General features: G+C 40.0%; 1 protein-coding gene across 2 annotated transcripts in view; it reads right to left on the bottom strand.

Annotated features, from left to right (window-relative positions):
- Rabep1 (rabaptin, RAB GTPase binding effector protein 1) overlaps positions 1–14073 on the bottom strand; it is a 91526-nt gene that overhangs the window by 21937 nt on the left and 55516 nt on the right. For both annotated transcript variants that reach the window (XM_057775561.1, XM_057775563.1), the window contains 3 exons: positions 7117–7584; positions 5603–5707; positions 3669–3785 (listed from right to left, as the gene is read on the bottom strand). In XM_057775561.1, coding sequence (XP_057631544.1) covers positions 3669–3785; positions 5603–5707; positions 7117–7584 — 690 coding nt within the window. The remainder of the gene's footprint in view (positions 1–3668; positions 3786–5602; positions 5708–7116; positions 7585–14073) is intronic.

Here is a 14073-nt window from a genome sequence, read left to right as displayed (position 1 = left end):
CACAAATAAATAAATATAATCTTTAAAATGAAGGAAGGTGAGAAAGAAAAGAGCCAGCACACCTTGAAATGACGAATGAATCTTTTCTGAGTTGGTTACGATCTTCTAAGGTAGGTACTAAAGAGTGATTAATAACACTTAACTCTGAACTATTCTGATAGTGTTAATATTCCCGGGGAAGGGATTATTAAAACTGATCATTCGCACACAAAAACTAATACAAATAATTTTGTCTAGATATTAAAAACAAACAACGAAAAAAAGCAAAAACAATTTTGTTTCTAATAATGACATATAGAGTCATGTGAACAAAACTACTGACAATTACACTGTATAAAAATATAAAATGTGGCCGGGCGGTGGTGGCGCACGCCTTTAATCCCAGCACTTGGGAGGCAGAGGTAGGCGGATCTCTGTGAGTTCGAGACCAGCCTGGTCTACAAGAGCTAGTTCCAGGACAGGCTCCAAAGCCACAGAGAAACCCTGTCTCGAAAAACCAAAAAAAAAAAAAAAAAAAATATATATATATATATATATATATATATATATATATATATATATAATGTGTCTTTTCTAAAGATTTTAGTTGTATTTTTTAAAGCTTTCTTTTATTATTTATTTATTATGTATACAACATTCTGCCTCGATGTATGCCCGCACGCCAGAGGAGGGCACCAGATCTCAGTACAGATGGTTGTGAGCCACCATATGGTTGCTGGGAATTGAACTCAGGACCTCTGGAAGAGCAGCCAGTGCTCTTAACCTCTGAGCCATCTCTCCAGCCCCTTTAGTTGTATTTTTAATTATGTGTATATGTGTATGTCTGAGTTTGGACTTGGGCATGTGAGCGCACTATCTTCAAAAGCCAGAAGAGTGCGTCCGATCTCTAGGAGCTGGAGTTAGAGGCAACTGTCGGTGGCCAGACGTGGATGCTGAGAACTGAATTTAGGGCTTCTACATGAGCAGTCTGTGCTCTTCTGGAGTCATCTCTCCGACCCCAAACTGTATCTCTTTGAAGACACTGGACAACTAATACAGAGTATGGGGCATGGTGTCTGAAACAACTCTCTAAAAGTACCAATTCTACAATAGCTGTGACACAGAGCAGAGCAGGGCATCTGAGAGCCAACGAGGATGGCAAAAGAAAGAAATCGAGATGCACCAAGAGAACACCTAGTAAACTAGATCCACAAGGACCACATTCTTAGGAAAATGAACACTTTAAAATAATCTAACCTTCAAAACTTTACGCAATCTCAGTTTCTGTAACTGCATAAAATGATGCAGGACCGTGAGTATCACTAGTTACCTGCCTCTCATAAGGAAATGCCCTTGAACTTTCAGCTTTGTCTCAACTACTCAAGTACTGGTACTAGAAGGCTATACCACCATACCTGTAGTACAGAGGAATGAGTGCATGCTAGGCAAGCACTCTACCCACTGAGCTACATCTCCAGCCCCAGTCCATTCATTATTCATTTTTTAGATTTACTTAGTATGTATATAGTATTCTATCTACAAGACAGATGAAGGCACCAGATCTCATTTCAGCTGGTTGTGAGCCAGCATGTGGTTGTTGGGAATTGAACTCAGAATCTCTAGAAGAGAACCCAGTGCTCTTAACTGCTGAGGCATCTCTCCAGCCCCTCATTACTCATTTTTATAGAATATACAGCATCTAACACAAATACACAAGGGAATGGCTTTGTAAGAAACCAGACAATAGATACAGGTCTTCAGTGGTACAGATACATGAGCTATTAGCTACTGAATCGCCTTATTCAAAGGCTTAAATGACAAGATGTGGAATTATCAGAGAATAGGGATAATAAATAATAGCCAATATTAAATAATAAATGGAAAAAATCAATTACCTAAGCAATGGATAGCTTTACAGAGAAATAAACATTTAAAGAAAAATAACTGAACTAAAAGATGGACTTGAAGAAACAAAAGACAAAATATGGAAAATACATTTATGAAAGTCTTAAGAATAAAGAAAAAGTATTTTTAAAAAAATAAAATTAGGACTGGAGAGATGGTTCAGTGGTTAAGGGCATTGCCTGCTCTTCCAAAGGTCCTGAGTTCAATTCCCGGCAACCACATGGTGGCTCACAACCATCTGTAAAGAGGTCTGGTACCCTCTTCTGGCCTGCAGACATACATACAGACAGAATATTATATACATAATAAATAAATATTTAAAAAATAAAATTAAATTAAATTTAAAAAGGCGTATAGAAGTACAGAAGTCTAACTACACATAAATATTTGAACAACTAATGGCCGGGGAAGACAGCTAGAAGAGCTGAAGGGTAAGCCAATAAGAGCACCTCCCAGTCTCTCTCACCATGTCTCCCTGTGCCAAGAGAAGTCTGTCCATGTATCCACCAACAGACATATAAGAATCTTCACAGAAAATTCCCCATTGTCAACAACTAGACACACCTACGCATCTCTCAACTGCTGTTCTGATAGTGATATAGTTAGATACAATTTTTGCCATGCATGGCGATGCATGCCTTTAATCTCAGCACTCTGGAGCTGATTTCTGTGAGTTCCAGTACAGCCAGGGCCATGTAGAGAGACCCTGTCTCAATAATGGCAAAAGTTATAATAATTATAACAGAGGAGGAGAACAGGTGGTGGTGGGAACCAGGAATGAACTCAAGCTCAGTGGCAAACACCTTTACTCACTGAGCAATCTTGCCAGCCCTTGTTTTGGTTTTTGAGACAAGGTCTCAAACAGCCAGACTAGCTTCCAATTCCATAACTAAAGATGGCCTTGAACTTCTAACCTTCTTGCCCCTACCTCCCAAGTGATGAGATAAGAGGTATGTACCATCACCCCCTAGTTATAAAGTGCTATGGATCAAAGTCAATGTTTAATAAATACTAGACAAGCACTGTACCAACTGAGCTACCGTCCCAGCCAGCAAGTCCTGGCTTCTTGTCAGTGAGGTTCTTTTTTTTTTAAAAAAGATTTATTTATTTATTATGTGTACAGCATTCCTTCCATGTGTGCCCACAGGCCAGAAGGGGCCCTGGGTCTCATAATAGATGGCTGTGAGCCACCATGTGGTTGCTGGGAATTGAACTCATGACCTCTGGAAGAGCAGTCAGTGCTCTTAACCACTGAGCCATTTCTCCAGCCCCATCAGTGAGGTTCTTGTGCACCGAGGAAAACAAAGGAAACACAAAAAAGAAATGTTGGAGCCCTCAAATCCCTTAGAAATGCATTAAACACATTAACTGATTAATTCAAAAAAAAAAACCCTAAATAATAGATGCTGTAGAAACGGCTCAGCAGTTAAGAAACATGCAGCTCTTACAGAGGACCTGAGTTTGATTCCCAGTACCAACACGGTGCTCACAGTTATCCATGTAACTCCAATTCCAGGGGATCTGACCCCTTCTTCTGACCTTCCAGGGGATCACGCATGTATGTGGTACACATGCATACATGCAGGCAAAACACTCATACACATTTAAAATAGAAGTAAATCCTTTTTTTAAAAAAAAAAAAAACAGCACAGAAAGATCAGTAAACACTTTTTATCAAGAGAAAATAAAACCACCAAATCTTCAAAGCAAAAGAAATAAAATAACTATACTTTTTGAATTTTTAAATTTTATAACAAGCTAGTTATCGCTCATGCATCACTCACCTGGTGGCTTGAGTCCTCAGTGCTCTGTTTGATAAAGTCCTCTAGCTCCTGTTTCTCTTTCATTGTCTTCTCTAGCTGGTCATTGGCTTGCCTTAGCATGACTTGCAGCTTTTTCACCTATATATTTTAAAAAGTCAACAAGAAGGAAGCAGTTGAGATCTTTAAAATATTTATTATGTATTCTGCCTGCATGTACACCTGCACACCAGAAGAGGGCACCAGATCTCATTACAAATGGCTGTGAGCCATCATGTGGTTGCTGGGAATTGAACTCAGGACCTCTGGAAAAGCAGCCAGTGCTCTTAACCTCTGAACTATCTCTCCATCCCTACTGTTGTTTTTTTTTACAGAGGCACTAGGAGTTAATTCCAGGGCCTCATGCACGCTAGGTAATGGCTCTATTGCTGTGCTACACCCACAGCCCACAACTTTTTCTAAATTAAAAATAACTCCAAATTTTTTTTTGTGAAGTGTCATACATTTGTCAATTCAAAAAGAAACGAATGACCTCAAGAGCTACACTATGCTTTACAGTTAGCAACAGCTTTTTCCCATACATAATCTCATTTGAAAACCTCTTTTCTCCTAGGCCTAGAAATGGCCTCCCTGTCTACTTTATCACCTGCCTCTGATCTTCAAGTCTCATGAACCCTATAAATTTTATAAAAGTGAACAATTTTCCTACTTGAAAGCAATAATGCCTCCAAAGTTGCTAGGCTTAAACTCAATCCCCTCTCCTCACTGGTCTCCCCTGGCCTCTTTGCAGCTCCTTCTCCCACTAGCTTATAAACTCCCATACCAGCCACGTGTCCTGGAACATGTTCTCTCTCATGACTCTGTACACTTCTCCTCCTTGAATATACTTTCTCCTCCCCTAGTTTCTTCTCCTAATTTGAAAGCAGGCTCTAAAGCAAACAGCACAAAGGCTGCCTTTCCCAAGCCTACAGCTAAGCTGCACATCGTCCTCTAGTCTAGATATTCATCTTTAGGAATGAGCTAGATTGAACTTGCATTTTAGTTTGTAATGCTGAAAGTTCCTTAGGGCCAAAAGGTTTTTTCAGTTCTATCTGAATTACTAGGATCCAGCAAAACACCAGACACGCAAGAAGTATCAACAGAAGTCTACAGAAATAACTAAGGAATCTGAGACAGCCCTTTTCCACATCAGGCTAGCAGAGGCCAATATAGTATCTTAGTTTTATAAGTAGCTTGAAAATTCACAAGTAAACTATCAGTTAAAAAAAAAGACTACAGATGAACTGAATACCAGTGACATTTAAAAATGAGATCATCATTCTAACCTCCTTCAAGGTCTCATGGCAAAGGCAATAAATGATCTTCATAACAACCACAGAAAAATATTATCTTTTCCTGACATGCTTTCACAAGGCCTACTCTTGTTAAATTCTATAATGTTTCCTAAGTGTTACCAATGTCGTACTATTCTATTCTGTATTTGGAAAAGAACTTTACCCTCAAAGTCAGCAGTCCTGTGGAAGCTTAACATCTGTGCCCTATGAATTATCATTAATCAAGTCATCAAATTACAACAAATAGGCAGTAAGCAAAGAGTCCAAATTCTGGTCACCACGACATCTAGAGACCACAATAAATCTTACCTTCCTAATCTCTGTACCTTACACTGTGAGGGTGAGATCAGGCCAGCATCAAGTTTAGGTGTTGGTGCTCTGGGCAACAGGGTGCAGGGGAAAGAGCTAAGGTGCTGTTAGCATCCTAGAGCTAACAAAGTTAGCTGAGTTGGCTGGTACGGTGTTGGCATGCTAATGAAGCCTGGATACCCAGAGTCCTATTGGGCTTTCACTGGAAATCAGGTGCCATTATATGTGCTAGATTATTCCATAACCAAATAGATACACTTCATAAACCAGATAGGAAAGGGGGGGAGACATCTCTGTGCCTCTAATAAAACTCACCTGGTCTCTTGTTTCAGCTTCCTGAATCTGAATTCCTTGTAACTGTTTTTCATAATTGGAACACATATCACAACGTCTACCAAGCTTATTTCCAGCATTATGTACCTGAAGGGCACCAAAATTACCACTTATCAGGCAGAACAAAAACATTCTATGTCTCATACTCAAGGAACAAATGCACACTCTTACCAATGTTCCTCAGTGAACAGCACAGAGCAAACACTTCAGAGATTTACAGGAAGAAATTATAATACAGAGTCATATCCAAGTCATAACCCCCAGTACAAGTATGGTAGGAAAACAAGGGATACAACATAGCACCAAGGGCCACAAGACACCAGATTTGAAGAACACACAAACAAGCAAAGGTGCTACCCATGCACTCAATGCTATCTAACCAATGGGAAAAAGGAAAGAAAGGCAGTGCCGATTCACCCCCATCACCAGCCCCCAGTGACTCACTGGGTAAGGCACCAGTAATCAGCAGGCTCTTTACAGGTCCTGTTCAAGGACAACAGTTTACTGAGGTTTAGGAGCTGCTCCACTGACTCATCGAGTGCTTCTTTAAGAGAAGTAGCCCTGAGCAAGGGATAAGACTAATGTCGGAAACCTAGATTCTAACCCAAGTTTTACTTGATCTTTCTGGGCCAGTTTGTTCATTTTGACTGGAGACAGTTATAACCTGATTGCCTCATTATAATCATAAAAGTCAAAGAGATGAAGTTTGTGAAAAGGCTTGGAAGTCTGCAAAGCATTTTCAAATACAACTTACATCTTTTTCCCTCCAAGATAGGGTTCCTCTGTGTAGCTATGGCTATCCTGGAACTTGCTCTGAAGACCAGGCTGGCCTTGAAATCAAAGAGATCCTCCCGCCTCTGCCTCTCAAGTGCTGGGATTAAAGGCGTGTGCCACCACCTGCCCGGCACAATTTACATTCTTAACACCTCATATTCTAAGTCTGGAAATACTTTAAGGAAAATCACCCTTCATCAAGGCTGCCTTTTTTTCTCACCCAGGTTTCCCAACCCTCCTTAAACCCATTCTCTGTATCAGGTGCTCAACCACTTTTGCATTTTAGAACTAAAGGAAAAATGAGTAAGTGAATCATGGCATATGCTTAGCTTCAGTAAACCAAAAGCCCAAATTTAGGCTGTTCTAATGATGATGCTTGTTAACATCACTGGCTAGTCAGCTTTCTGTGACTGCAGCTTTGACAAAGGCTGGGTATATGCTAACACATACTTGCTAGCAGCACATGCCTGCACTGACTCCATGAACTATCTACACAACATTGAATACCAAGGTTACCTAACCCCTCAGAGTGCCAGAGAGAGTAAGCTTTGGTGGCACACACCTATAATCCCAGCACTGGAGAGATGCAGGAGGAAGATCAAGAGTCATCTCTGAATTTCAAGGTCATCTTCACTTTATAATAAACTGGAGGCTAGTTTGGGCTACATAAAACTATCTCAAAACAAAAAGAGAACAAAAGAAACAAAGTCAGAAAAACTCACCTCTTTCTGCAGGAGATTCCATTCGGTCTCACTCACTAAGCGGTAACCACTGGGAGATACATATGCACTCTCCATACCTTGGGTGACGCTGGAGAGGAGGGATGCTGTCTCCTCCTGTTCAGGCGTCATTGCCTTAATTGCTCTTTCTTGATCTTTGGTTAACATAAATCCACTTGGCATCTGCAGTGACCCAAGTGACACAGTATCAAAGTTCTCAGATACAGAATCTGCTCCAACCAGTGGTCCAAAATCCGACTCATCCAAGTTTCCAGCAGATTTTGCTTTGTAGTTATAGCCTAATGCTTTTGATTGCAATGAGCTTGAAGTCCCCAAGCTGTCTGTAGACTGAGCTCTCCGGAGTCCATCTTTAAACATGTCATTGTCCGATTTACTGAAAGGATCTCCAGATGGTAACAGCAAGTCTGCATCTAAGGAATGGACTGACCCATGGGTGCTGTCGAAATGCTCCTGAAATACAAAACCACATATTTTCAACTTAGATAATTCTTTGAACCCCCAAAGAAAAAAAGTACCACATACTATATATATTTTGCTACACATAACATAATAATCATTTTGTTGCCTTACATAATCACTGAACAACCATTTATCAAATAAATGATAAATGTCTTCTGTATGTTGGGCACAAATAAGGCACAGGTTAGATGTGTGAACAAAATACAACTCCTAATTTTAAGATGTAGTTTCCAGTACCAAAAACAGCCTAGTATTGGCATAAGAACAGACAGGAGGACCAAAGGAACCGAACAGAAGACCCGCATATCAATCCAGACATCTTCGAACACCTGATCTTTGATAAAGAAGCAAAAAGTATCAAATGGAAAAAAGAAAGCATATTTAACAAGTGGTGTTGGCATAACTGAATATCAAATGTAGAAGAATGAAAATAGACCCATATCTATCACCATGCACAAAACTCAAGTCCAAACAGATCAAAGACCTTAACATAAAGCCAACCACACTGAACCTTATAGAAGAGAAAGTGGGAAGTACACTTGAAAGCATTGGCACAGGGAACCACTTCCTGGACACCAAAAGAACACATAATCAAATAAAAAAATGGAGTACAGACCTAAACAGAGAACTCTCAACAGAGGAATCTACAATGACTAAAAAACACTTAAGGAAATGTTCAACATCCTTAGCCATCAGAGAAATGCAAATCAAAACAACTCTGAGATTCCATCTTACACCTGTAAGAATAGCCAAGAACAAAAACACTGAAGACAACTTATGCTGGAAAGGTTGTAGGGAAAAGGGAACACTTCTGCATTGCTGGTGGGAATGCAAGCTGGTACAGCCCCTTTGGATATCAGTGTGGTGATTTCTCAGAAAATTAGGAAACAACCTTCCTCAAGACTCAGTAGCCGGGCGGTGGTGGCGCACGCCTTTAATCCCAGCACTCGGGAGGCAGAGGCAGGCGGATCTCTGTGAGTTCAAGACCAGCCTGGTCTACAGAGCTAGTTCCAGGACAGGCTTCAAAGCCACAGAGAAACCCTGTCTCGAAAAACCAAAAAAAAAAAAAAAAAAACTCAGTAATATCACTTTTGGGTATATATTCAAAGGATGCTCAATCGTGCCACAAGGACATGTGCTCAACTATATTCATAGCAGCTTTGTTTGTCATAGCCAGAACCTGGAAACAACCTAAATGCCCCTCAACCAAAGAATGGATAAGGAAAATGTGGTACATTTACACAATGGAGTACTACACAGCAGAAAAAAAATAATGACATCTTGAATTTTGCAGGAAAATGGATGGAGCTAGAAAACATTATTTTGAGCAAGGTAACCCAGACACAGAAAAACAATTATCACATGTACTCACTCATAGGTGGTTTTTTAAACATAAAGCAAAGAAAGGCAGCCTATAAACCACAATCCCAGAGAACTTAGACAACAATGCGAACATGAAAAGAGACTTACATAGATCTAATCTACATGGGAAGTAGAAAGTAGAAAAAGACAAGATCTCCTGAGTAAATTGGGAGCATGGGGACTTTGGGGAAGGATTGAAGCGGGGAGGAGAGAGGCGGGGAGGGGAGCAGAGAAAATGTAGAGCTCAATAAATATCAATAAAAAAATGTATAAAAAAAGACTACACTAAAATAAAAATAATTCAATTGCAAAAAATGATGTAGTTTCTTGAGAGGTTGAGCAAGTAAACAGGCTCTTATAAGTACTATATTTAACAATACAGTACTGGTGAATTCCATGCTCTGAGACCTCAAGAAGAAATATCTGTGTTGTGGAATATTATTTAGCTAGGCAAAGGTGTGTTACATTTATTTATGCTACAGAATGTTATTTTAACTGTGTAAAAAAGGTGTTACTTTTACTTATGCTGAATTTGTTTAATTATGTAAAAATGTATTACATTTGTTTCACCTTGCCTGCCTAAGGCACCTGATTGGTTGAATAAAGAGCTGAACCATTGGTAGGGAAGCAGAAAAGGACAGGCAGTGCTGATGGGCAGAGAAAATAAATAGGAGGAAAAATCTAGGCTTGGGAGGGAAGAGAGTAGAGAACAGGGGGGACGCCTGGGGCCAAAAGCTAGGCAGCTGCCAGCAACAGACACAGAGTATACAACATTTAGAAGAAAAGGCAAAAAGCCCCAAGGCAAATGTAGATAAGAGAAACAAACAAAAAGGAAGTGAAAAGTGTTCCTGGGCCACCAAGACAGCTCAGCTTTTATGGGCACTTGCCACTAAGTCTGATGATCTGGGCTTTTCCTGAAACACAGGGTAGAAGAAGGGAACCCTATTTCACACATGTGTCAGGAAACATATGCTCCCACCCAGATAAGTAATAAATACAAAAACAAAATATTAGTCTGTGGTCTTTGTAATAAATGATTCTACAGTATTTAAGATCTTAAAAATGTTAACGCCTTTAAACTTAGTCTTCTTTTCCTAAGGACTTAAATAATGACATACATTACAGTGATTACTTTTGTGCAAAAAATTTATGTCATTACAGTATTAATGAAAACATTTATAGCAGGGCTGGAGAGATGGCTCAGAGGTTAAGAGCACTGACTGCTCTTCCAGAGGTCCTGAGTTCAAGTCCCAGCAACCACATGATGGCTCACAACCATCTATGAGATCTGGTGCCCTCTTCTGGCCTGCAGGTGTACATGCAGGCAGAACACTGTATACATAATAAATAAATTTTAAAAAAAAGAAAACATTTATAGCAGCAAAAATATAACCAATTTGATAAGAGTTTTATTAGCCATGCTTATTTGCTATAGGCAGAGACTATGCATCCCACCACTAGCTACTGCCTGCTTGGGGATAATCCTCACTTACAAACTGGACAGTCTCAAACCCATACCCCCAACCATTCCTTTATCAAATTTTCACCAAGCCATTATTTGCCCTGCCCCAAATCACCCAGGTAGGTCCCAAATAACTAAAGCAAGTGACCCAAAGGCTGCCAGAATTATTCAAACTAGTCAGTCCTGAGCCTATAAGGCATGTTATGGCCCTCATTTCTAGGAGAACCATGAGCTGGGGATGCCTATCAGTGGCACAACACTTGTTCAACACATACTAGGTTTGGGAAGAAAAGACAGAAAAGTGTAATAGCAATCTGTTCCAAAGGGACTGACATCTTCTGGCTGTCAGGCACCCCATAAATTAAGACCTGGTGACAACATAGCAGGAAAATGGCCAAAGGGATTATGGTATATTTACATATTAAAATTCTATTAAATGGGTTAAAACATTTTAAAGGCTCCAAAACCTTCAAGTAGTGTAGCACAAATAACTAAAACCCAGAGACAGATATTGGGGTTCAAGCTGATGATCAGAAAAGCAAAGCAGCCAAGCCACTAGAAAGCTCTTACCTCAGACAAACAGGGGTGATCCTGTACTCAACGTGACTATAGACTGCAATGCTCTCCACCAAACCTCAGGCTGACTGCACTGAACTCCTATATTCTTCTCTAGTACTGAGACTCCCAATGACATTCTAGTGTCATCCCAAGTGCTGGGGTCTTGTGTGAATTCTCTTTTAGACTGATTCACTCTCAGGTAGCCCAGGGTGGCCTTGAGTTCTGGGGATTAAAGGTGTGTGCCACCATTGCCTGGCCTCTAGTAATTTAGCTCTGTACTCTGATGTTCAGTAAAGTTTTATTTATTAAAATACAAATAAAAGCCGGGCGGTGGTGGCGCACGCCTTTAATCCCAGCACTCGGGAGGCAGAGGCGGGTGGATCTCTGTGAGTTCGAGGCCAGCCTGGTCTACAAGAGCTAATTCCAGGACAGGCTCCAAAGCCACAGAGAAACCCTGTCTCGAAAAACCAAAAAAATAAATAAATAAATAAATAAAATAAAATACAAATAAAATACCACTATACAGTAGATTTAAATGAGGAGGAACATTCATAAGCATGCAGTCACATGTAGAGTATGTTTGCAAAGTATCAGCCAGGCATGATGTCACATGTCTTTAATTCCAGCACGAAGGCTGAAGCGCAAAGCTCAGAAGTTCAAGGTCACCCTGGGCTACACAAAGGTTTGTCTCAAACAAAATAAAGCAAAACAAACAAACAAAACAAATGAGAACATATTTATGTTATCGGGCAGTGGTGGCACACTCCTTTAATCCTAGCACTTGGGAGGTAGAGGCACATAGAGTTTTGTGAGTTCGAAGCCAGTCTGGTCTACAGAGCTAGTTCCACGACAGCCAGAGAAAACCTGTCTCAAAAAAAACCAAACCAAACCAAAAAAAAAAAAAAAAAAAAAAAAAAAAAAAAAAAAGTACATATTTATGTTATCTTTGGAAAAGGAAACAGGAAAAAAAAAGAGAATGACGCATACCAAAATATTAGAGACATTTTCTCTGGGTGGTTAACACATTATTTTCATTTGTATGGCCCATCCTGCACTTCAGAAATGCTCCATAATATTTTCCTATTACTTTCACAGTGAAAAAGTATATTCAAAGTACCAAAATAAAGGTGACATGGGAGGGTTCAAAAATATTAAGCATACTTAGTAATTAAATGTCCAAAGCATTCCATATTAATTTTAATTTACAAGTCAAATTAAATTATCATGATTCTGAACATAAAACAATTATATTCAACACTGAATATAAAAAATATCAGGTCTGGAAGTTGAAAACTCGCATATACACAGCGGAGCTGAGACTTGCTGCTACCAAGAACTAAGCCTAGAACCTCATGCATGCTGGTCAACACTCTGCAATGGAGCTGCATTCTTCAGCACAAAGTCTAAAACACACTTTAAAGGCTGGGAAATAATATGCACAGTATGAGAAGGCTGTTAAAAACAGAAGCAAAAATAACAGAAACACTACTTTATAAATCACAAATTCTTCTTTCCTGTTTTCTAAACATTCCTGAACAGATTACTGCATGATGCAAATGTCATGTAATATTTGGCTGAACAAAAAGAGACATTCTTCTGAGAGTCTAAGTATTAAAAAATGCAGAGCAGAATCGACAACCGGAGCCGAGCTAGCGGGTGGTGGCACTTGCCTTTAATCCCAGCAGAGGCAGGCGGATCTCTGTGAGTTCGAGGCCAGCCTGGTCTACAAGAGCTAGTTCCAGGACAGACTCTAAAACTATAGCAAAACCCTGTTTTGAAAAACAAAAAAACATAGGCCGGGCGATGGTGGCGCACGCCTTTAATCCCAGCACTCAGGAGGCAGAGGGAGGCGGATCTCTGTGAGTTCGAGACCAGCCTGGTCTACAGAGCTAGTTCCAGGACAGGCTCCAAAGCCACAGAGAAACCCTGTCTTGGAAAAAAAAAAAAAAAAAAAAAAAAAAAAGAACCGACAATCGGTCCTTAGCGCTCCAGAACAAACAAAAATGTACAAAAACAACAGCATCATACTTTTTGGTGTCCGTTAAAAATCATTTCTAATGTCAAGCTATTGATAAAGATGAAAATATAAGCCACCAGGAACCGTGCCACACATGGCTCAGAGTAAATCTGTAAACTAAACAGAAACAAGAAATGTTAGGAAATGTACTCAACCTGTCTGCAACTATTCACCAGCTGGGAAAGGAGGTCAAAGTTAGGGGAATGTGTATGACGAACCTGCACCTTCGCAATGCTGGAGATCAAACCGGGGCCATACACATGTTAAGCAAGCACTCTACTACTGAGTTGTACCTGTGGTCATCGTAAGCAACAAGGATAGCATAAACACTTACTAGTATGGGCGGCAAGCAGCCAAGCCTAATTATAGTGAAGTAAGAACAAAGGGTAAAGCAAGAAGGGCCATTCAACTGGAAAAGAGGGTACTTAATTTTGATTCCAAAGGCACTAGGTCAAGTATCTCCTTTATTAAAAAGGAAGCATCAGCATGAGCTATGAAGGATGAGCAAGAGAATTTTAATAGTCAGACACCAGAAGGCAAGCACTCCAGATGAAGGAACCAACATATGAGATGGGCAGTTGGCACAAGAGAATGACTAATATGGCTATTAGGAGATTCTTTCTGGCCCAGAGAAATAGATAGACCAGTAAGTAAAGGCACTTAGCCCAAAGACCTAAGTTTGACAGCCCGGTTCCACAAGATGGGAAGAAGAAACAGTCCTGACCTCAACATGCAAGCTGAGTGCTCCCCACCCCACCCACTACATATACTAAAATAAATATATTTGTAGCTTGCTTGCTTGTTTTAAAGAAAACCCTTCTTGGGGCTAAAAAGGTAGCCCAGTGATTAAAAACACTTGCTGCTCTTGCAGAGGACCTGAGTTTGGTTCCCAGAGTCCATGTCAGACAGATCATAACCACTTTATACATTAGCTCCAGAGGCTGTGATGACCTCTTCTAGAATCTGTAGGTACCCGAACACATGTATAAACCCACATACAAACACATGTGTGCATAGACACCCAATTTTAAAAATTAAAATTAGAAAGAAAATTCTTCTTGCAAATGGTTTCAATAGTCTA

The sequence above is a fragment of the Chionomys nivalis genome, chromosome 7 (assembly GCF_950005125.1).
Source record: "Chionomys nivalis chromosome 7, mChiNiv1.1, whole genome shotgun sequence".
NCBI lineage: Eukaryota > Metazoa > Chordata > Mammalia > Rodentia > Cricetidae > Chionomys > Chionomys nivalis.
This window is presented reverse-complemented; position numbering and strand designations above follow the sequence as displayed.